Raw genomic sequence first — 22,600 nt, forward strand, 5'->3', positions numbered from 1 at the left:
GACCACGTGAGGTATTAGTAGTGCCTTACACAATTTGTCCACCAGTACCACTGGAGGTCCCCCGGGATGTGTGTTGTAAAGAAATTTCCCACTGCCAAACCCTCACTGTTTCCCAGCAAAGAGGGTAAGAACGGTTTCCTCCTCCTCTGTTGATGTACAATGCAACAGTCATGTCTGTTTGAATGGATATCACACCCTTGCGGAGTAGGTCCTGAAATGCCTGCAACTCTAGCAGAACCTCCCTCATCTCCCAGATACTGATGTGAAGACTGGCCTCTGTTGTCGACCATGTACCTTGAACCATCTACCCTTTGAAATGCTCCCCCCCACCCACCCTAGAAAGATTGCTTCTTTGGTCACCATTGTTAATGGAGAAGCCATGTGGAAAGGACGGCTCTTGGTCACAAACGTGGAAGTAATCCACCAAGCGATATGGTGCTTGCAGACTTACATAATCTGAATTTTTGCATGTAGAGGGTGAATGGAGTTTGTCCATTGTAGTACTCTTCTGAAAAATCTTGCTAGAGGAATCAAAAGAATCGTAGATGCCCTGAGGCCCAAGACATATAAGATTAACTTCGCTGATGGTTTTGGCTGATGAAGAACTTGCAGAGTTGTTAGGCGAAGTGATTGGACCCTGGGCTGGGGAAAGCTGACAATCTGAAGTTTGATGTTTAGGTGGTATCTTACAAACTCTACGGTATGTGCTGGAGACAAATGACATTTTGTTAGATTTAATGAAATTCCTAAATTCAGAAGTGACTGGAGTACATTGTCCCAGTTTTTGAGGAGGAGATGCTTGGTGGGGGCATTGAAATGTCAGTCATCTAGATACGGGAATACCTGGATCCCCTGCAGGAGCATGTACTCTGCTACTTCTGCCAAGATCATGGCAAACATGCTGGACACTGTGGCAACACTAACTGTCAGAACTATGATTTGGTAATAACTGTCACTCAGCCAAAAATGAATGAATCTCCTGGAGTATTTTGAGTTGATAGTAAGCATCCTTGAGATCTACAGAGCAGAAACGAAAGACTGAACTGTGACTATCTGAAATCGTGTGCGTTTTACAATTAAGTTTAAGTGACTTAGATCCAAAATGCATCCGATGTCCCCAGTCTTTTTTGGCACTAAAAAGAATATGGAATAGACTCTGGATTCTAACTTGTCATGAGTGACCAGCTGGATGACTTTTTTTCTAGCAGCTTTGAAATTTCTACAGCTGCTAAATCCCACTGATTGGGTGAACATCAAGGACTTTCTTCTGCTGGGGTTGAAGGAAAAAGAATTGAATAGCCTCTGGATATCTTTAGCACCCATGAATTCTTTTGCCAGGCTTGAGGATACAAGGAGAGATGCCTCCTGACTGCCTCCAGAATGCAGTTGTCGGGTAATTGTTAAGGAAAGTTGAAAGGCTTTCTCAGAAAAAGGCCCTTGAAAGCTCTGATTTTGCATTCCGTCTCTACCTCTTGGGTGTCATCCATTAAAATTACCTCCCTCTCTACCACAGGGAGGTCTGCCACCTTGGAAGTCATGGAACTCTGTGACTAGTGATACTTCATCTTCTTCCCTGGTATCCATTTCTTAGAGAATGTTCTTTAAGGGGCAGAAAAGCATTCTCCCACTACAGAGAGAATCTTGTCAATTCCTGGTAAGTGCATCATTGACAGGTGGAATCATCATAAGGTCATTAATGAAGGATGAGTTGAAGCCTTCTGCAAAGTCACACAGTCGCATCCAGGCATGTAGGCACATGGTGATACCGGTGTGCCTGCTGCTCTGGTTGTGCCATCAGCTGTGTTCAACAGTAGATGCATGGCCACATTAGAAGATGATTATAGAGTAGTTCTGAATATCCACAGGCAATACCCTTGAAAGGGACTTTTACATTTCCTCTGGCAAATCTCGCTGGAATCTTTCCAGGTGAGCAAGATAGTGCAGAAATCTAAGGGTGAAAGTCGCTGACACATAGATCTGCTTTCCATATCTGTCCATCGCCCTAGATTTTCTTTTGGGAGGATGAACCAACAAGCTTTCTTCTTCTTTCTCATTGGCTGCTGCCACCACTAGCACCTACGGGTGGACCCTTACTCCAGTGCTTACTGTCAATCGGAGCAGATAATACGTGATCAGCTTTCTCTGGTATGGACTCCATCACATCAGGGTCCTTCCACACCAACTGAGTCATTATATCAGTAAGAAGATTGATGGCTGGTGCCACCCTGGACAAAGTTGGTCCAGAACCAAAGGCTTCCAAAAATACCTATTCATCTGCAGAAGGGTCTTGGGATGTCCCTGTCCTTCTCTGTTTCATTAATTTTAGAATTTCCCCAAAGGAAACATCTTCAGAGAGGGAGGGAGGGGAACCATCTCCGTTCTCTAAGTTGGTATCTTCCTTGAAAGACTTGGTGGTGAGTTTAAATGCTTCCATTTACATGTCCGTTTTCTGGGAACACTTTCCACGGGAACAAGGGTAAGAATCAGATGGAGAACTGACTAAACAGACTTCTTCAGAAACTGTTGGTGCTGACCATCCCTGTATGACAAGATGAAGACGTGAAGAAGCAGAATGCAGTTGGGGTTTGGATTGAACCAAACTACCTGACGCTACCTTGCTTTCAGAAGTTGCCAAAACCCAAATTCTTCAAAAGCCAAGGCTGCTATTGGTGCCAACAGTTCCCTCCACTCTGAAGAGGAAAAAAAACTCAGTGCCAACAAGCCTTAGCTCTGAAGTGGATCTTGGATCCAAGCTATCTAGAGCTGAAGCCCCAAGGGGAAGACACATAAGAATCTTGATGATGACTCACTCCTCTGGGGCTTGGCTCCAAAGCTTCAACTCTGAGGCTCCTTCTAATCCAACAGAATAGGAGTTAACAGAGACTGGGATACGGCTGGCGAAGATACAAGTAGTTCCGGCACCAACAAAGGAACTACAGTTCCATGTGGTTCCAATAAAATTGAAATCAAAGGTTGGATTTGTGAAGGCTTTTGAATGGGAGAGTAAGATGGCCAACGCTCGGTACCTTCACAGGGTATGTGGTCAGGATACCCTCAAGTTGAATCTGTATCTTCAGAAATTTCATCATCCTGTCAATACTGAGCTATTTAAGGATTTTAGATGATCTAGAGGATGATGCTACTGATGGAGGTTAGGAATACCTCCTCTCTACTGATGGAGGTTAGGAATACCTTTTCTCCTGTAAGATGGGAGACTGAAGCCTGGATCTCACTGGTTCCTGCGTATAGCTGGTTCTAGGGGAAGAAGATCGGGGCCAAGGAGTAGTTGGCTCCAATCTGGAATCTCTGGGTCAGGACCGATCAATGTCAATGGTTCCAGAAATCTCTTTTTGTTAGACTTTGAAGGAGACTTGCCCCTTTCCCTTTCTTTTCTCTCCTTCTGTTTTTCTTATACTTTAGATTTTCCTTCTCTTTTGTAGAAGAAGACAATGAAGGGGAAGCCCCTGTCTGTGTGAGAAAGAGCCCCTTTAATACTAATTTGCTCCTGCAAGTCTGGAGGGATATTAGACTGAAAGCCTCACAAGTCTGACATTCCTTATCTAAATGGGTGGTACCAAGGCAGCAGTCACATTTTGAGTGCTGGTCCTGTGGTTCTAATATGTGCCCATACTCTGAGCATTTCTTAAAACCTGATGTCTCCAACATTATCAAGATACCAGTTAGAAATACTGCAAGTAGAAAGAAACACATTAATTTATGTAGAAAAAATAGAAAGTATAGAAAGGAGAGAAAGCCTGAAAATACCAAGAAAGCTACTAGTAATTTCTTAATATACGCAGCAGTTAGCATTGTCGCCAAACATCAAGAGGTTCTCCCATTTGATTCTCGGCTGGAGAGCCTTCTGTGTGGAGTCTGCATGTCCTCCCCGCAGTCGAAGGATGTTTAAAGACATGCGGGTAGGTGCGTGCGTGAATGGATGTGCCTTCATTGAAGGTTGGGCTGGCAACTTGGCACCATAAAAATCCACTGCCAATCATTAGCGGACCGGAGTTCCGCAGTGGCAACCCCTAACTAGGAAAAGTCAAAAGACAAACAAAAAAAATAACTTTTTAAAAAATCCTTTCTAAATAAACGCTATGAAGAAAAAAATAGTGAGAGTATAAACTTTCATGGTAGGAGAGGAGTGTAGCTATCCAGAAACTGGAAAAATCCTACTTTAAATCTTCTGAGAGCTCTCCACACATTCTAAGTGTTTGAGCAGCAATCAAGATCCAAGTATCTCAAGTGCAACCTATGGAATTATGGGTAGGGGAGGAGTCAGAACACTGGAACCAATGAGCTCGAGACCGGCAATAAGGTCAGATACCATCATATCCCACAACCTACATATTTGATCAGATGAAGAAAGACAACACAGGATCAAAAGTTAAAGTACTGCAGAATAGGAGGAATCTCACCGAACAAGAAGAGGCATAACTGGAGAGTGTTAAAGAGAAAATAAGGGACTACACCTCGATAATATGCAAGAGAAAAACTATTGTTAAGCAACTGCTTTTGATAATTCTTCTTCGGAGCACAAAAAACTTTTACCACAATGACTTGGGCAACAGAAAGTAGAAAGGGTTGTCACCAAGCTAAGGGAGCCCATAACAAGAAAAATAACCACAGATACTATTCCGGTATAACAGATATTTTAAAGATTTTATAAAAATTTGGATATAGTACAGAAATCAAGAGCGAGCACAAATGTAAATATTTATGGAACACTTAATTATGCCAAGGTTAGAGGTAGAGGAGGCTGAACTACTAACTGTACAGACAAGAGGGGATGAGATAAAAACAGTGATGTATAATCAATCTACAGGAAAGTCTCCAGGAATAGATAGTATTCCTGTGGAAGTTTGAAAGTCAGGAAGGAAGAAAATGATAAAGATCTGGAAGATTTTATTTAACAGTATTTTAAAAGTAGGTGAAGCTTCAACATCTTGGAGGAAAGCTGTGGTGGCTGTATTACCTAAAGATGGTAAAGACCCACAAGACCCGGCTTCATACAGACCCATTTCAATTTTAAACCGCGATTATAAAGTGTTTATAGTCTATATTAGCTAAAAGAATGCAAAGGTGTTGCCAAAATTGATAGATATCGATCAGTGTGGTTTTGTGGAGGGGGAAGAAGTATTTGACATTAACAGAATAAAGATGATCTAGAGGGCAGCAGAATGTAAGAAAACACTGTTGCTGTTAGTGGGTATTGATGCAGAGAAAGCATATAATAGAGTAAGCTGGGAGTGCATGAGTAGGGCAATGGAAGCCTTTGCATTCCAACATATAATAATAATGTTAAGTAGGAGTATATATGAAGTAACAGAAGCAAGAATTTAAGTGGGAGGGTTACTCTGCGATAACTTGTGTTTTAACAGAGGCACTTGGTGGGGTGCCCTTTTCTCCCTTTGTTATTTACTTTATATTCAGAGTCATTGGTAAAGGAAATAAGGGATTCAGAAATGCAAGGCTATAATTGGCATGGTAATAAGAAAAGCTGGCTTTATTTGATGATGATATTACTTTGTACCAGATAATTACAGAAAAGGAGATCTCAGTGTTGTGGAATATTTTGAGACAGTTTTAAGTCTTTTGAAGATATAAAATTAATAAAGATAAAACAAAGACTACAGCTGTAAATTATGCACCAACACAAACTGGTTCGGCAATACCAATTTCTTAGGGGGACAAGATAAGATGATGTATGTAGGAATTAAAAAGGTTTATTTAATGACAGCTAAGAATATGTGGGAAGAAGCTAAATGAAAGATCATACAAAAACTGAGAAACTGGAAGTGTTTGTTTATGGATATAGAAAATAAGATACAAGCAGTGAAATGTTTAGTCACTTTAGTTTTATATACAGATCAGGCATATTTCGCCAACCAGAGGAGAAGTTGTGGACAATAATGAATAAAGAGCTGAAGGAATTTATATGAGAGGGAAAGAGGGTGAGAGTTAATTGGGGTAAGTTGATCCTTCCAATAAAACAAGGTGGTTTAGGATTACCTGATCCGAAAGGATATTTTACAGATACACAGTTAAGGCTCATATATATTACAAAAGCAGAAGGTTATAATTCAAAATGGAAAAGGAAGATGATAAAGTGGGGGTGGGGGTTTCAAGAAATACAGAGGGACTTTGGATGCAGGGAATTTGGATGCAGATCTTTAAGGAGAATAGTAAATCATACAGAATATTACAGTCAAAGTAGCACAAAGTATTATAAGATCTAAGCTAACTCAAGAATGAAGAATGGAGATTTTGCCAATAGAGATGACTGCAAGTAGAGATACAGAAAATAAGCAAGAGGGGGGTGAAACTTACTGGAAAATTTTTGCAAAGGAACCAAGGCACTGGGAGAAAATAAGTAGAATGGGAAAGGTAATAAGAGCAGGTTGAGGCCAAGATGACGTTTGGATTGCAGGCTAGAAACTGCCTTCCCTACCACAGTTTGATTCAGACTATAGGCAAAGAGAAAGGGATAGGGGAATGTTTAGTGAAAAGACCTGCTCTGGTACAATTTTTAGATGAATCTAGAAAAAAAGCTGCTCTTAAAAAAAAGATAATTAGTAGGGCATATAAAATATTGCATGATAACTATAAGAATCAATCAGAGGAGGTTAGAAAAGATTGGAAAGAGAAACTGCAAAAGCAATTTACAAAGGGACAATGGGATGAGGTACATATGCCTTTCAAGTATGGAGAAGGTTTAGGATCTTTGCTAGGAAGTGTTTGCATAGTTATTTTTATATCCCAAGCAGACTTCAAAAAAATTTTCTTCAGGTATATGGCAAACGCTGGAAGTGTGATGATGAAGAAAGAGGTACGTGGGAATATATTTATTGTGAGCGTCAGAAGTTGACAGATTTATAAAATTACTTACACAATTCTCTGTCAGAAATGTTGGGTGAACAAATGGCGGTAACTAAGGAAATTATTCTTTTGAACTAAGACACAGAATCAGAATTGCCTAGACATTGTAAGGCCTTAAGTTTAATTCTGCTGACTGCCAAAACAGCAACTGCTAGAAAATGGAAATCAAAGTTTACATCATAAGCAATCATAAATTAATATAAATGAAAATAAACCATACAGACATATTCTCAGAAACATTATACATCACCTATAATCTTCTGTACAATCACTGTCAATCCAGCATTACATAGCTCACAAAATTCCTGCCTTCCCTTAAACCTCAATCTTCATGTATTGTTCCCACAATTCCCATTTTTGTCTATGTAATTTGCTCCTACCATTTTCTAAAGATCTCAATTCCAGTTCATTTCTCTCTCTTACTATATTCACTACTTCAGATATGGTTGTTTAGACTTTGATTTCCATTTCCTAGTAACTGCTTTTTTGGCAGCTACCACAATTAAGCTTAGCAGGGTCTTACTATGCATAGGCAATTCAGATCCTGTATACCAGCTCAAAAATAATTTCCTTAGTTACACAAATTTGTTCACCTAGTATTTTTGACAGAGTAGTCTGTAGGGAATTTTTAAAGTCTCCACAAATGAGCCAAAAAAGGTCCGCAAAGCACTGAAACGAAATAAAAAGTAAAAAAGAACCTCGGAGAGTCCACAATAAAGCATAAGGACAGCTAGCACCTGGTTACTTCAGATGTTTAATAAGGATATTCTCTCCAAAGTATAAAACAATACAGCACATCAACGCTCTATAGAGACGGTATGTTTTCATTTTAAAACTTCATCAGATGTGGGCTGGTTAACATACTACAAGCATTTAAAGGCTTGACAATCAAGGTTGGTCCAATCAAAACACATTATTCAAGACATATCAGTTAAAGCTGATTTTACAAAAACATTAAGACCAAGGTAAAAGTAATCAAAAATAATGCAAATAAGAAATGAAAGCTACACTTGATGTATAACTGCAGAATCTTCCCATAAATGTTAAAACAGACATGTTAATTCATTAAAACTACTATAATTTAAAAAAATAAAATATCATCATGAATACTGACTATAAAGAGCACACAAGGCCATGGTAACTTGATGAATAGCATAATCTTGTGGTAAATGCATGTACCAGAGTTCAAAAAAACTTTTGACTTTATATTGTTTAAAAATGGATAAAAACTAATACAGTTACAAGATTAATAACATGTTAATACATTAATAGACAATTACTTTACTTTCAAAATAAAAATAAAAAACAGTATAATAAATACATATGTAAAAGCATATATAATTAATACCTTATAAATATTCATATTTCTTTATTTAAAAATCCAGTAGAGCAACCAAAAATTTGGATCATAGGATCAAAGGCTAGTACGACAGTACACAAATTCATATTCAAGAGCTTTATAATTTAGCAGCCCTTAGTTTGAGAAGAGGGGCTATTGAAATACAGTCATTTAGCCCTGGCCACCTGTTGGCTTGCAAAGTTACTTGCCACCAGAGCTCTCTGTATTCGATTGTTTCTTCCCAGAGACCACCCCTCTTGTCCTTCTTCACCTTCTCTAATACAAAAAATAAATAATTTGCGCCCAAGCATTCTGTTTGATGTTTATAAAGTGCATTTGTTTCTTTTTTATTCTGCACTTAATATAAATGCTCATAAATTCTTCTTTTTAATTTGCGCTCCATTTTTCCAACATAGAATGCTTGACAGCACACTTTGCTAGGTACACTATCTCTGTATCTTCACAGTTACTATATGTTTTGCCCTCTAATATAATTTCTCTACATTCCAAGTAAAGGTTTCTTTGTTGAGAATGTACGGGCATTGGGCACAATGCCCACATTTAAATGTTCCTTTTCTTCTTATGCTATTTCCACCTGTTCCTGTTGTACCATTCCTTTCCAATAAATTCTTTAAACTACTAGAATTCTTATAGACCACTTTTAACTTTTCCTTAGTTATTCTAAGTCCGTGATGGAAATACATCTATCCCATTCCTTTTCTATTATACTTTTAACTAAGTCAGAACTTGCATTGAATTCTATAACCAGGGCCCTATTGAACCCCTCATCCGTTTTCACATGTTGCTCAATACTTTCTTCATTAATACCCAAAATAGGGCAGAATTTCCCTTCTCTTCCTTCTAGAACTTCCTTCTCTACTTTCTCAATTAAGGCACTTGGGTAATTTCTTTTCCTAAACATTTGGTTCAAGATTTTCATTTCTTCAATAAAGTCTTCATTGTTTGAGGTCATTCTGGATGATCTAATATATTGTCCCCTAACCAAATTCATTTTCTGGTGTACTGGGTGGGCACTATTGTAGTGCAAATAAGAGTTTGAGTAAGTTGTTATCCTAAACACTTTTGAGTGAAATTTATAGTCCTCCTTATATATCTCAATATCTAAATAATTGAGTTTTTCTTCATCTATTTTGTGTGTAAATTCCAAGAAACCGGTACTATTACTCAGAAACTCTATAAAATTACTAATTTCCTCCTTTGGTGCATTCCAAAATATAAAAAATATCATCCAGAAACCGCTTGTATAAAGACCATTTTGAACTAAATACAGAATCTAACACCCATTTTTCTTCCCATTTCGCTAAAATCAAGTTTGCATATGTAGGGGCACAAGCTGTCCCCATGGCCACCCCCTTGATTTGGCGAAAATATTCTCCTTTAAAATAAAAAAAATTGTATTTTAAAACCAAATCCAATAACTGTACAATCACAATGCACTCATTAAGTGTTAAACTGCCTTCCTCGAAAATTAATTATTCTAACATTTCCTTTCCTTCCTCCAGTGGAATACAGGAAAATAATTCCACTATGTCAATAATAAGGTAATAAATATGATCCGTGTATATATCCTGTTTCACACTCCTTAAAAAGTCCCATGAATCCTTAAGAATGTTATTATGTTTTAGCCATATATTTTTCAACTCAGAGTCTATGTATTTTGCAAGAGGTAAAGTTTTAGACCCTTCTGCTGAAACAACTGGTCTAAGCGGTGGATCCATCCCATTCTTGTGTATTTTAGGAATCCCAAATATAGTGGGTATTCTTGGTTTTTCCACTTTCAAATATTTCAAAATGTTGCTGTTATTTAGACCTTCTGTGTATAAAATCATCCAGAACTGTATCTATCCTTGCATAAGCTATGTTGATTTCGTTTTTGGAACTACTAGTGTACCTATCAGGGTCTCCGAGAATGTCATTGTGATTTTACATGCTTTATTTTTTTTAAATTATAGCAGTTTTAATGAATTAACAGGTCTGTTTCAACATTTATGGGGAGATTCTGCAGTTATACATCAAGTGTATCTTTCACTTCTTATTTGCATTTTTTATTTGCATTATTTTTGATTACTTTTACCTTGGTCTTAATGTTTTTTTTTTAAATCAGCTTTAACTGATATGTCTTGAATAATGTGTTTTGATTGGACCAACCTTGATTGTCAAGCCTTTAAATGCTTGCAGTATGTTAACCAGCCCACATCTGATGAAGTTTTAAAACGAAAACGTACTGTCTCTACGGAGCTTTAATGTGCTGTATTGTTTTATACTGTGGAGAGAATATCCTTATTAAACATCTGAAGTAACCAGGTGCTAGGTGTCCTTACGCTTTATTGTGGACCCTCTGAGGTTCGTTTTTACTTTTTAATTGAATTGAAGTCTGCCAACTCATTACATTCCCAAAAATATGTTGCCACTTACTTCTTTCTTCCCCCATCACACCTCCAACATTCACAATCTACATGAGGAAAAATTCTTTGGAGTTTGCTTGGGATATAAAAATACTTATGCAAACACTTCCAAACAAAAACTCTAAACCTTCTAGACTTTGTTGCATATTTGGGAGCCATACATATATCCTCCCCATGTTTCTTTATTACTTTAACAGTTTGCTGATGTGTTTACACAGATTTTCGAACTATATCTATGCTGCTGCATTAGACATTGCCACTGGTCCCAAAAATGACACGGTTTCGGTCAGGCAAGTTTCTGATGTGTCAATATTAAATTTTAAAATCTCAGCAAAGTCTAAAGTCTCTACAGGTAAGCTTTACTAAAACTTTCTTCATTAGTTTCGATTGTATGTGAACAGGTAAATTGTATGCATCTGGGAAATCGGATGCATGTAGAATCACACATACTAACAGCATTTAGTTATTTAATTGAGTGCTAGTAGGGTCAAATCAGTATATACAAGGACAGAGTATCCTTGTCACAAAGACAGAGTATCCTTCTCACAAGGACAGAATATCCTGCTCAGGAGTGAGAGCAGGTTCTAATGAAATACTCTGAAAAGGAACATAGAGAATTCTGTCATTGGGAATGTGACTGACCCTAATTATACTTGCATATCTATTTAGGGTTGCCACCTATTTTTTTCTTCCGGACTTTACAGAAATCAAACTGATTGTCCAGTAGTCCAGAAAACAGTACAAACTCCAGTGTCCTGTTTTGAAAAACAGACTGTCATAGTTTGTAAAATCTCTGCTTTTATTCAAGAAAAGCTGCAATGTGACTGTGTAACAATCCAGGAAAAAGAGGACGTTCCTCCTCTTCCTGATGAAGTTATGATTTCACAAAATAGTCAAGAAGTGGGTGGGGAGATGGGAGGTGATGGGCAGGGTTAGGGAGGTGCAAGGAAGTATGGCTTTGTTCCTGTTTTGGCCACAATGAAAAGTGGCAACCCTTTATCTATCCCATTGGTATGAGAGAGGGTTTTTATGATGGGTGTCAGCACAAGTGGTTTAAAAGAGCAGAAATATGAGACTCCAGGCAGGTACATGTTTACTAAGTAAGGAAGAGACAGCTGTAGTTATTTGGTAAAATGATCTGAGCTCACTACAAATCACAATGATTTAAGTTTCTGGAAAAGGGTACTTTACATAAGAAAATCTAAAAAATGCATTTAAACAAAGGGTAACAAGACACCAGCTTGTTGTTGGTCAGCTTTTAATGACTGGCAAGAAAAAGCTGAAAATAAGGAAAAGGAATCTGTAGTTAGAAGCTTAAAACACAACTCTGCTACATTAAAGTCACAGCTGCAGGTAACTAATAGAACAGTAAGAACATTATCAAAATGGGCAAATAAGAAATTCCATTCCTGAGATATATATCTAGTAAGACAGAGTTATTAGTCACACAGCCAAATCATCATGACTGGTCTCTGTGACCTTCTGCACCCCCTCCACGTTACAACCCATCCATACCTTAAGAAGCTGACAGTTGTCTCTCCCAGAGAGGGCAGATGGAGGTAAATATTGTAGAAACAACTACCACTTCTCCAGATACAGCCCGTCACTTCCAACGCTTCCAATTGTCACTCTGGGTCAGGAGAATATCAGCAAACTTATTATCCCCCTGATACATCATGGTCACCCCAAAGTGCACCACATTTAAATGCTTGTTCTAATACTAGACTATGACAGCAATGTCATTCAGTACCCACCAAACACCCTCAGATTAAATGTTAATGCATACAGGTAATCAGTTGTATCACAGACAAATATGGAACTAATGTTAAACATGTGGGAACATTGCAAAGATTTCATAGTAAAAGTTCATCATCAAAAGTAATATTTTAAGCAAGATCAAACACATTATCCAATTTCTGATTGTTATAGATGGGGATGAATATTAGAAGACATCCCCTGCTAAGGAAACTGCAGGAGAAGAGACAGATTCTGACTCTTCCACTGATTCTAACATACCTCCTACACAAATGCACCCCTTACAAGAACTTCCAAATCCAGCAGCAGCTAGGGATAGTGAGGCTGAACCTACTATAAGAGTAGTATAGCCATGGACTAAAGTAGATTTTTAGATTTAGATTCTCTCCATTCCATTCAAACACAAGGCAAAATATGCAAAAATCTTAGGATGTGTACCGTTTCAAAACCCTACTGTTGAAGACCTGACAGCTGTACTAAAAAACCTCCACACCTCCCGATACTTTTAGAAAGATAAGGTATAAATCGAACATAGGCGACAGCATTCCAACACATACCAATGATGGATTTCTAGTGACTAGAAATAAACTTATTGAAAGCCACTACTACAGCATACTCCCCACCCCTTAACTAGGCATGAATCAAAGTTATTGTACAGAAGGAGAATGAATCTACCAATGTGTATTTACAACCCACGATAGATGAGTTTAAAGCCTTCTTTGGACATCATGAGCCTGCAGAAGGTGCACGGGCCAGGGAGTTGTCAGCTGTTTTTGTAGAGTGCTTGCTACCACCTATAAAGGAACAGATGAAAAAGTTTTGTTTGAATTGGCCAAGTTTATGTACTCATGAGATTGTAAATCATGCAAAACATGCAGCAGATAAACAAAGCGAAGAAAAAGAACAACAAAAAAATTAGTAGATATTCAGTTTAAATAGTTCAATACCAACTCCCAAGGATGGGAAAGGGGAAGAAGAAATCATGGGGGAAGAGGTAGATTCCAATTTTTTCAGCAACTCCCTGGAGAATATCAGCAAAATTATTATCCCCGACTCACCATGGTCACCGCAAGGTGCACCAGATTTAAATGCATGTTTTAACTGTGGTCAAACTTGGTACTGACAAAATAAGTGTCCATTTCCTGGACAGTAAGCAAGTTTGACAAATGGTCCTGTCCTATATGGAACGCATCTTGGCAGCCACCAATGTAGCAGCAAAATCATTAGGCCAGCCATAAGCAGGAACCATGGTTGTTTCCCTTGGTACCAATTGACCAGGATGATCCTTTTCTCACTGTTACAGTACAGAATCCATCTATTCAATTCCTCATCAATACAGGAGCTACTAGATCTATGATTGCTTTAGCAAATGTTGAACACGTTCCACTTTCCAAACATACGATTCAAGATAGGGGAGTGTCTGGAGTTCCTTTAGACTGTCCAAAAACTAAGTCAGTTCCTATTCAAATTGGTCCACTTCAACATCAGCATGCTTTTACTGTAGGAAATTCAGTACCTCTAAATCTGTTAGGCAGAGATTTACTGCGTAAACTTCATTACACACCTGATGGTGTACTTCAAGATGTTCCTAATGAATCTTTAGGATAATACTCAAATACTGTCTGTACAGATGAAGATACCATTTTTGCCATTTTAACATCAGAGCAGAATGAAGAGGACACTGCTATGGAGAAATTAAATGCAATCCCTCTGCAGCTCTGGACAAACATGAAAATGAAGTAGGGCTCATAAAACACACAGAACCTTTGCATATAACATAACACCTTGTAAGCACCTGCCTACAGTAGTTCAGTATCATTTGTAGGAAGAAGACAAAAATAAATCAAACCAGTTGTTTCTACCTTGTTGCAACAAGGTATTATTGTTCCAACTCGCAATCCTTGTAACATTCCTATTTTACCCATTTAGGAAACTACAGAATAGTACATACAGATTTGAACAAGTGTGCAGTGAATGCTGTGGTAATACCAACATTTCCAGTTGTTCCTAATCCTGAAAAAGTATAGAGCTCTATCCTATAAGAAGTTATAACTTTCTCAGTGATGGACATTTCAACTTATTTATTTTCTATCCCTATATATCCAGATAGCCAATATCTGTTTACATTTACTTATACAGGATAGTATTACACTTGGGCTAGATTACCACAAGGATATGTATAATCTCCCACCCTTTTCTCTAGAGAAATGAACAACAGACAAGATTAAATTTCATTATGGATCCACTTTGATTCAATATGTAGAAGATATGCTTCTAACCTTGAAAACTCCACATGATTGCAAAAATGATGATATTTTTCTTGTGACTCAGCAGAATTAGAATTCAAAGTTAACAGAGACAAACTGCAGTTATGGAAATCGCAGGTTCAGCAGTTGGGATATCTTATTTCAGAAGTTGCTTGACCGATTTTACCTTCATGTTTTGCTGCAATACAAACTGTACTACATTAAAACAATTGCGAGTTTTGGGAAGATTAACAGGTTACTGTTGATAAAGGATTTCTAATTATGCACAAGTAGTGAAACCTCTATTAGAATTTTTAAAGAAAAATACTCCTGAACCTTTACCCTGGCAAGATTATCATAAACAACCTTTTGTACAATTGAAAACATCACTTTTAAATCCTCCTGCACTTCGGTTGTCAGATTATTCTAAAAGATTTTTATTTTTTAGTGAAAGAAAAGTAGCATTGGGATTATTAACACAACACAGAAATTATAGTTTTAGACCTGTTGCTTATTTTAATATGAATCTTGATCCTGTAGCTGCAGCTCTCCACCACTGCCTTAGGGCAGTGGCTGACAGTGCGGTTAGTAGATATTGCAGCTGTACTGACTCTCGGGCACGAGACTTGCATGGCAATTCTGCATTCTGTAGAAGTTTTTTATTAAAGACTAAAACACAAGATCTATCTGCACAACTGCCTAAATAAAAATTGTCTTTGATTAATAATCTTTCCTTACAGATTGTTTGATACCCATCATTTAACACTGCTTCTTTAATCCCCACAGCAAACAAAGGAGATCCTCATGATTGTACAGTTGTTACTAACAATATGCTTTCTTCTAGATTAGACTTAAAAAAAAAAAAAAAAACTTTGCTTTACAGAAGCCAGATCTAATTATTTTTGTAGATGGCTCATGTGTTTGCCCTCCTGATAAAACCACAGCAACCATGGGTAAATCTTCACAGACCCACAGTCACTCATCAGTTGTTGCTTTTAGTAGTTTTGCATACTGTGCAGTTAGGGGTATTTTAAGTGCATGAGGGTAGTCTTTTTAGTGAATAATGTATGTGTGTTAAAGATGATAAACATTTTTTCTGGTTGTAAGAAATACAGTAAAAGCAACAGAAGACAGGCTGAATAGAAGCAAATTTAAGTTAATGTAATGCGGTGATATGTGCTGCTGGGATGTGGTGTAGAAATGTACTGATTATATTATATGTAGAACCAAAACAATCAACACCATTGTTTTTCAAAGGGTGGATGTCTACATTAATGTCCTTGGCTTAAACTATGAACAAGTTTTTTGTAAGCACATAGGCTTGAAAAATAAGACAAAATGATGAAAGCCATGAAATATGCTAATTTTCTTGCATCAGCAATGACATTTATTTGCTGTTTTCCATTATCAATATTCTTGGTGTGAGTCAAGAAGTCTGCAGCTGAAGGCAGTCAGCCAGGGGAACTTTGTACATTCTGTTCTGAGTAAAATTTAGAGAGATTCCTTCAAGCATCTGTAAGTTGTTAACTTTTTTTTTTCATTGCTGACTACTTTTTACAAGGAGACAAGCTGTCTGCAGGTACAAGCAATTAATATTCAGAGTTCTGAGCATTCTTTGCAGAAGGAAATGCAAAATGTAAAGGTACAATGACAAGAAGTTCAGTGAAAACTAAAGTTTAAATTACAGGAAGTGAATAAGAAACAGCCTCTCCAGCAGCCACAATCCTTTTAATAGTTTTAATACGACAGTGCACAATTTATTTTTATTTAAACATACCCAGTGCATTTTTTTTCTTAGGGCTAAAAGTTAATGTTTACTGAAAACATACAAGCTGTTTTTCACATCTGTGAGGGGGAGTATAGACCAGAAAAGAAGAGTAAATGGTGTAAGTGGAAACACAGGCTGTAAAATGCACTTTAGCATGGGGAACCTTAATTTCAGATTATGTTATGTCTGCCTGTGCAGCTGCCGATTTAGGGCAACTATCCAGATCTGGAGGGTTAACTTCATTTGTTAAAAATGCACATAGTTTTGTGTGTTTGTTCTAAGTCAATAGGGGATGAAGGTATTCTGAAAATGTATTTTGTTTTTTGTTTGAGAGTTTTGATTAAAACAAAACGTCCCGAGAAATGTGACAGATTCAAATGGAGATGAGAAGAAACAATTTCCATAAATTATCAGTCTGCTAAACATTAGTGTGTGCATGTAAGAAAAAAGTTGGAAATACAGACTGAAAAAAAACTGTCATGTATAACAAGTGGGAACAATACACCTTTTTAACATAATGGTTACTCTGTTCACTGCAGCTTGGAATGTAAATGGCCCTACAGATATAGACAAAAAAGAAATAGTGAATTATAATAAGAAATGCAGAGTGCAAATAGTAATGCTGTAAAAGATGCATTTAGAAAGAAATAAGCATGTGGATTTGGCAAAAAAAGAATTTCAGTGTGGATAATTAACAGAATATCAGGGACAAAGGAAATGGGGAATAATAATACTAATTGCTAGAGGGGCTTCAGCAGTGATACAAGAAGGAAAAAGACAATAACAGTAGATTTGCGGGAGTATGAGAGGAGAATTATACTGGCATGTATTTATATTCCACCAGAAACTGCTATTACAGAGCTTAAGAAAAGTTTGGGAGAAATAATCAGCTTTCAGCAGGGAATATTACTATAGGTGGGGACTAGAACTTGATTTGCAACACTGAGGGTGTAAAGCAGGGGGACCCAAATGGGAAAATATAAAAAAAGATAGCATATTTCTGAAGATATTTATTAAGATGTTAGATATGGAAGATGTGAATTCATTAGCAGGACCTCTGGCAGAATTTACATATTATTCATCAAGGTATAACTGGGCTAGGCTGTCCAGAATTATATTTCATATGCACTTGCACATTTAATTGAAACCTTTAACTTTTCTAATAAATATTTCAGATCATGCACTAATAAAGATAAAAATGCAAGATAATGAAGTAAAACTGAGACACTGGTGCTTTCCCACCTACCTGTTAAAAACAGGTGAATTTAAGGAATGGGTAGTGGAAATTATTCGAGAGTTATTAAGGAAAACAGAAATTTCTTCAGAAGGTATTGAAATAAAAGAGAAAGAGAAATGGCTATGAAGTAATATGAATTATTTAGAGGGGCTGACAAAAAAGTATTGCAAAACAAGAAGAACCTTAAGAGCAACTGCAGAATGCTACAGAGAAAAAAATGGAATATTTGCATAATATGGATAAGTGAAGAAAAATTGTTGTTAAGCAACTATTTTTGATAGCAAATTTGGAGCACAAAAACTTTTAGAACAGTGAATTAGACACAAAGTTGAAAGGGTTGTTACCAAACAAACAGACAAAAAAAAAAAAAAACAACCAGAGATCCTGTAGAGATATTAAAGATATTTTGGAAATTTTATTAAAATGTGTACAAAGAAGTTGGATGTGGAGACCAGCAAAGAGCACAAACAGAAACATTTATTTAAGACTTAATTATGCCAAGGTTAAAGGTAAATGAGTCTCAAAAACTAATAGTTACAGATATGAAGAGATGAGATAAAAACGATGATGTATAATCAATCAGCAGGCAAGTCTCCAGGAACATATAGTAATCCTGTGGAAGTCAGGAGGGAAAAAGTGATAAAGATCTGGAAGATTTTGTTTAACAGTATTTTTAAAAGGAAGAGAAGAACATAATCCTGCATGAAAGCTTTGGTGTCTGTATTACTCAAAGAGGGTAAAGATCAGTCTGACCCAGCCTCGTATAGACCCATTTCAATTTTAAAACATGATTATAAAGTGTTTATATATTTATGGGGACATAAGGAAGTGTTTAGAAGTATGGATTAAAAAGGTTTCTGTTATGGCAGCTAAGGATATCTGGGAAGAGTCTAAACAAAAGATAATACAAAAAATGTGAAACTGGATGCTCTTGTTTATGGATATGGCTAGTAATATACAAGCAGTGAAAATGTTTTTAGTCCCCTCAATTTTATATACTGATCAGGCATATTTGTATCAACCAGAAGAAAAGTTATACACAATAATTAATAAAGCATTGAAAGAATGTATCTGAAAGGGAGGCGGGGCAAAAGTCAAGTGAGACTGTCCAGATTACTTAACCAGGCCATGTGCCTGGGCTGATCTTGAAAAAAGATGCCTACAGATGAAGTCTCTATTCCAGTTAACAAATACAAATAAATAAATGAACTGTATAGGACTGAAGGCTGACCTTTGATCTGTTTGTATATAGCAACAAATTTCAAATAGCTATTTACCCTAGTTAACTTTGGGGTACAGAGGGAAATACTGTGTCCTAAATTACATGGAATCAGTTAATGGTCTGGGCCATGGACAAGCTGGCTAAGAAAAGTAAATGTGAAAAACTGATACAAGTTCACTCATCCTGGAGTGTAGAAAGCAAGCTACCCCAATGCACTACTGGAACCCTACAAAGGTGAGCATATCAGCAGGTAGCAGCATTATGGTCAAGGCTTGAACACACACCAACTGGCATATTAGCAGCAGGTGAGATGTAGTGCACGTTTGGATGAGTACATGGGTCACTGGGTTAACATCATGAGAATAGGTGCATGTCAGGATACTGAGAGGGGTACCAGGTTTTAAGCTAAGTAATAACCTAGAATATTGACTAGGTGACAGCCTCCCTCAGTGATCTCTTATCAACATGGGTCATTCGGCTGACACGAGGGCTGATTGTCAGCAGTGACATGGAGAGAAAAAAGTATGAAAAAAGCTTTAGCCTTTTTATTTTAAGTGACAAATCAGGAATGCTATTTACGTGCATCATTTGGAATTATGCATATAAAAGGTTTACTCAAACAAGGGGAAATCTTATTATTCTCTTCAGATTCCAATATAAGGACCTTATTCACAATCCCCTTGCTAAGGGGAGATGATTGAGACAAAAAATATACCCCATTCCTAGCTAATGCAGGGATAAATTAAACTTACTTTAGGCACAAGGCTACAGCAGGCAGGAGCTGAGAGTTGAATGAAGGGGTCTTATCTAGAGCAGTTTACACAGGTGACAACAATCGGATATGACAGGCTTGCATAGTGCCTAGAATGAGTGTCAAGGTACACTCTGAGTCACTGTTCCAACACCCAATGAACAGCATTGCCCATGTTCAACATATACACCGCTGGGGGAACCATCTACTGCAAACATGTCTAAGGGGTTTTCCTGCATTCAAGCCAACAAGCCTTCCTCATGTCAGAAGGAGGACAGTTAAACAATGACCTCAAGCTCAAGTTCAACCATTGTGCTTTTGTTACTGGGCTCAAGAACATGTTCTACACAAGACCGAGATGTTCATTCAAATTCCAAATTCTCCAATACGTGAAACTTGATAGTGACAAGGTGGTAAGTATCACAAAGTCATTGGCAGGTACATATCTCTTGTGCCTTGCAGCATCAGCCATCAACAAATGTGAATATGACAGTAGAGGGAGCTAGCACCATAAATGGAGTGGGAGGCCATCGCTGACATGCTCTTCAGCAGAGAAAGCTTCAGATGTCTACTGATCACTTACCTTCTTCAGATGATACAAGTCATAGAGGATCATGCAAAAGACCCCCTCTTTTGATGGCTCCCACACTTTGTACCCCCAAAGCCACCATCTTCTTGGCATTGATAAAGATCTTGAGCTTCTTTCATTTCCATGGGTGGCAGGATGGACATACTAACACCAATGACAATTTTTAAACTATGTGCTTCTCCACCAGGCAGTACAAGTAATATAGATGTTGATCCTGGCTTTTAACTTTGTGCAGTTTAGGCATTGCACATGGATACTTTACAGACATGTAAGTTAGGACTGACATGCACACTGTGTAAGAAGAAAACAAATGTACAGCACAGGGAATAAGTGCACTGTCCCCACCTTGGCATGTTACTTAGTGATGTACACCAAAAAGAAGTGTACACTCTCAAAGAATGGAACCTACAAAAGTTTCAGAAATGTGTTCAGATGCCTAGCTTCCTAGCACAGAGGGCCAGAACTCTGAATGTGACCCAGAGGACTGGGGTTCCAATAGCAGTTCTGGTACCAGTGTGCCTCTTCTGGGGGGAAGGTTTGCAGGGGGAGCACATAGAGGAGGTGCAACTTTCCTGGTGGAGATCTGGGAACCTCTTCACATACTTCAGGGTTGGGGGCAAGGTTGCTTGCTGGTAATGTCCCTTGTGAAAGTAAGGAGACCACCAGTGTGGTCAGCTCACTGCATGTTCCCCTTCCTCTGCACAGCTAAGCATAAGCATAAAAGATAAAATCCCTTGAACCACCTCTGGTGACTGTCTAAATGATGGCCCCTCCTAGTCGACTCTCACAGCAGTGAGGGGGAATAAAATGGGCAGACTGGCCAGGAGGGGCAGTTGACTGATAAACAGCAAAGGTAAAAAATGTCAAAAAAAGAACTGTGTTGAGCTGGCGATATCAGAAGAAATCCCAAAAGTTACCCTCCACAGAGGGCCTCTAATGTCAATTCATGCAGATTAATCTGTATGAATTCTCAACAGCTATTAAGACTACAGCAAAAATAGTCACCTCCAGAGCACACAAAGATAGTACACTGGCAGCAGCTCCAGTGACCTGGAATTTCTTAGTCAGTCTGTGTACCAGAGAAGTTGACCATGAAGGAGCAGTTGTGAGCTAATATGGTTAGCTTGACCATCATAAAGAAAGGAAATTTGCCTCTGCCATTTATGTGACTGCCACCCAATGATGACCTGCAAAATGAGTTAAGGATGGGCCGAGCAGTACAACAGCACTGCAAATAGATTTAGAATGTGTCTGAAACACATGTGCATGTTTTCACAGATATCTAACTCACCAACCTCACTGGCCTCTCACTGCAAGCCCTGTTTTGCAAGTGCACCCACCAACATCCACAGGGAGGGAGGAAGTAAATGATGTATACATAAAAAAAAAGATTATACCTTGATGGATAATGAACACAATCTGTCTCTTGCCTGTCTCTTCCAGTGTTCTTGGACAATGGGGAAACGGACAAATGTATAGGACAACTGGGATGAAGGCTGGCTGGTGGGAAAGGGGGGGGAGGCAGAAGCCAAAAAAAAAATCTATATATTAAAACAATACAGCAGAATGCTATAATCATCATATCAGAGCTAACAGCTCCACTGAGGATTCATACTTGGTTTACAAAAATGGTCAACATAAAATGCACATAAATATGATACAATTTTAAAACTTGTGTCTCACCTTGAGACTGAAGTCTCTTCAGGAGTCTAATATCTGCTTTGCTCAATAAATCAACCAGTTTGACCTTTGCGGGCCTCCCCCTTCTACGTTTCACTTTCAAAATTTCCTTCAGCTGTGGTTTACCTGTGTTACGTGGGCGACCTCTCTTGCCTGTTAATGCAATGATACGTGAAGGAATTTCTTCCGAAGTTAGCATAACCCATTGCAATCCCTGCACAAACACAGAAAAAAAAAGTTAAAATATCTATTGGAAAAAATAAATACTATTTTTCATAATGGTTCTGCCTATCAGAAGGGACACATTAAAGACAAAACAAATGAAACAAGAAACTGGATTCAGTGATACAGTAGCACATGACCACACAGCATGCAGGTATGCATCATTGCAGCAGCAGAACCTTTTTTTTTTTAAACATATTCATTCATTTGACAACCATCTAAGTGTAAATGAACTGGCCCCAAGACCTTTTTCATCAATAACCTGGGCCCAAGGCAAGTGAAAAATGTACAGCAAGTCATAAAACACAGAACAGAAACAGAGATTAATATACAAATACAAGACAGAGAGGAGTTCATAGAAGGTTATTAGGCTAATGGCTCCAAAGCCCTTACAAGCCTAGCCATATTTATCCCGAGCTGCCCCAACTGTCGATGGTCAGGTGAATGAAGTTCGCAAAGATAAGGGTCTATGGTAGTTAATACTGA

The 22,600-nt window shown here is 37.9% G+C and overlaps 1 protein-coding gene across 1 annotated transcript in view; it reads right to left on the minus strand.

Annotated features, from left to right (window-relative positions):
• Positions 1 to 22,600, minus strand: part of BAZ2A (bromodomain adjacent to zinc finger domain 2A) — a 3,667,728-nt gene that overhangs the window by 2,641,006 nt on the left and 1,004,122 nt on the right. The window contains exon 11 of the mRNA XM_044083634.1: positions 21,896 to 22,106. Within this exon, the coding sequence (XP_043939569.1) occupies positions 21,896 to 22,106 (211 nt within the window). The remainder of the gene's footprint in view (positions 1 to 21,895; positions 22,107 to 22,600) is intronic.

Source organism: Protopterus annectens, chromosome 9.part0, assembly GCF_019279795.1.
Source record: "Protopterus annectens isolate FY-2018-M chromosome 9.part0, PAN1.0, whole genome shotgun sequence".
In the NCBI taxonomy this organism is placed as follows: domain Eukaryota; kingdom Metazoa; phylum Chordata; order Ceratodontiformes; family Protopteridae; genus Protopterus; species Protopterus annectens.